The sequence below is a fragment of the Limulus polyphemus genome, unplaced genomic scaffold, assembly GCF_000517525.1.
Source record: "Limulus polyphemus unplaced genomic scaffold, Limulus_polyphemus-2.1.2 Scaffold63, whole genome shotgun sequence".
In the NCBI taxonomy this organism is placed as follows: domain Eukaryota; kingdom Metazoa; phylum Arthropoda; class Merostomata; order Xiphosura; family Limulidae; genus Limulus; species Limulus polyphemus.
Window position 1 is genome coordinate 178,330 of NW_013665673.1, and position 2,928 is coordinate 181,257.

Genomic DNA, 2,928 nt, shown 5'->3' on the forward strand with positions numbered 1-2,928 from the left:
CATAGATAGCCCATTGTGTAGCTTTGTGCTTAATTACAAACAAACAAACAAATCTGAAGGCAGATAAATAAAATCAGCTCCCTCTGAGCAGTGTTTTATCAGTCGTAATTTCATAATGATCGTTATTAATAGTCAGATCCCTCTCATACTGAACTCTGATTTAATTGGCACAAAGCTGATGACAATGGCAACACACATTCCCACTGAACAAGATGCTAGACCATAGCAAGTTAATCTCGCCTAATAGCTGGTGCTACTCATACAGCTGGGTAGACTGAACCAACTGAGGTAAAGTGCCTTTACCATGACGCACGCTAGTCTCGAGCTCGTAAACACCAGACTACGAGTCCAAAACAATATACCTTCAAAAATTATAAAAATTACAGCCTATCACGAAAAAAAGTTTGTTCGCGTTTCGCTGTTTAAGCTTCATCAGTTGATAGCTATATCATGTCAACATAGCCTAAACCTTTACTGGTTTTATGCTATCTTGATATTATATAGTTATCTAATCAAAAACATCTTAGGTGTGAAAAGAGTGTGCGACTTAAAGGCATGAAATCAAAACTAGTAACTACACTTATAGCATTGATAATAATTTTACAGCAAATATTCATTCATTAGTTAGCCAGCCGCCTTTTTTGTTCAATTAGAGGCATGATGGTGGGTAAAGCAGAATATGCGGCCTAAGTAACTAGTGAATGAATATTTGCTGTAAAAATATTATCAATGCTATAAGTGTAGCTACTAGTTTTGATTTCATGCCTTTAAGTCGCACACTCTTTTCACACCTAAGATGTTTTTGATTAGATATCATGACTTTTTGTCAATACACAAAAACAAACCACAGCAAGTAAGGATGTGGCACTCGATAGTAATCCGCATTAGCTTAGGCTTGCAACCCTATTATTCGGATCAGATCTTTGCTTTACAGAACCAACCAGTGTTAATAGCGTCCTTTACAGTAACGCCATGGAATTTAAATTAACAGTTTCTTGTCATTGCCCCATGCAATCGGTACAGCCGTATTAAACATCATTATATATGCTAATTGCTTAAGCTAATATCGCATGACGCTAAACACTCTTTAATTAGGATAATTTTATAAAATTTAGTAAATCTGGGCTTAAAAGTTGGCAATGAATTATAACCGTCCACCCGTATGATTCTTTTGAAAACTTGAGCTAGAAACTGCTAATCTAGTTTTCTTGGCCGAACCAATAATTATGCATCTGCTCGTCCTTTTACCTTATAGTTTTGCTGCTATAAATCAGCCATCTTTAATCCGAATGTCAAAAAACTAAAAACGGTCCACTTTTACTCTTAGGTGAAGCTGTAGTAAAAATGTTAGACCGGTAGCTCATGTGACTTTTTGCGTAGGCATGCATAAAATTTTCGTCAAATTTGAACAGTTTTTGTTGAATAACTTTGCACATATGGCTTACATTTACACAATATGCGACTCATAGTTATAAGTTGGAAAGATCTATCAGTGTACAAAGTTTGAAAATAATCCATAAAAGTTAAGTTTGTTTTTGTATCAAATTAAATTTCCGTAATTTGGTGTGAAAAAAAAAAGTGGAAGAAATTCAATCAAAATTGGAGATGTTATATCTCAGGTATTTCTTAATGGACTGCCTTTAAATTTGGTATGTGAATCTAGAGTTCAGTAGAACATACCCAATGAGCTACAGAAAGTGGAAAATTGCTAAACTGTCACTTCTGTTAATAACACACAATGTGACCTGCAGCAGGTTGTTTTGGCAGCACAACACACTACCGTGTGTATTGATTCCTTGATAAAACTGTTAGTGTTTACATTATCAGCCATTCTTCAGTATACATTACGATTACTGAAAAATAACTCAAAAACTTCTAACCATAAATTTTCTAACCTTTTGACAAAGCTCAGAGGAACTAATATTGACAGAGCACGAAAGTAACAAAAATATTTATTCTATTTATTTATGGATACATAAGCGAGATTATAGATTAAGATAATCAATGGTTATTTCAATTTTGCTCATTCAATCTGTAGGATAAACACCAATAATACACATTTTACTAGATAATTCGTATTTTTTTCTCTTTCGTCAGTTGGTTTCAACCAGTGATACATTTAATATATTTATAAAAGGTCGTTGCAAAATAAAGAAAATCATTCTTAATGATAATTTCCTTTTCAGACAAACACATTTAAGATTTTGATAATTCATTCTGTTAAAAGTTGTGTTTAATATTGTTGTTTCATGAAATGTGAAAAACAAGTATTCCTGAAAAGTGATTTGTGCGTTTCGTGTAGATAACCAAGAAGAACGATATTGCCTTTTAATAAACTACCGTACTTATAAATAAATACTTTTCTAAAGTGATCACTACTTAAACTGTTATTTCTGTTACTTTTTTTCCAGATAAACTGTGGGCTGCACCAGAACTGTTAAGAGACGAAACACTGCTGAGAAGGGGAACTCAGACTGGTGACGTGTACAGTTTCTCTATAGTGATGCAAGAGGTAGTCGTCAGAGGGCAGCCTTATTGCATGCTTCAATTATCAGCTGAAGGTGATCTCTCATTTTTTTTAATATTTTTCTTTTCTATATTAAGTATTTAACGTGAACATGTCTAAGTATCCAAGAATCGGTCAAAATTATTTTGTTTGTAATGTTGTAAGTTTCATTAGGACTCATCTTCGTCACAGCAAGATAAAAAATAATTGAACTGTATTATCTCAAACTATGAAAGTTTGTTTTTGTCTATAAATTTCACCTTTTGATGGACATCTACCTAAGTCTGTGTTTTATCTCTGGGAATTGAAGTTATGCTCAATAGCAAAAGATCACTCATCAGGAACAATGATTATCGTGGTGAGAAGTTTCAAACTCCATTTTGTTATAATACAAAGTGTGGAGCGCGTTTTTTTTTTTTTTT

At 33.3% G+C, this 2,928-nt stretch overlaps 1 protein-coding gene across 2 annotated transcripts in view; it reads left to right on the plus strand.

The window, feature by feature from the left end:
* Nucleotides 1–2,928, plus strand: part of LOC106464738 (retinal guanylyl cyclase 2-like) — a 101,758-nt gene that overhangs the window by 66,175 nt on the left and 32,655 nt on the right. For both annotated transcript variants that reach the window (XM_022393009.1, XM_022393014.1), the window contains one exon: nt 2,412–2,561. In XM_022393009.1, coding sequence (XP_022248717.1) covers nt 2,412–2,561 — 150 coding nt within the window. The remainder of the gene's footprint in view (nt 1–2,411; nt 2,562–2,928) is intronic.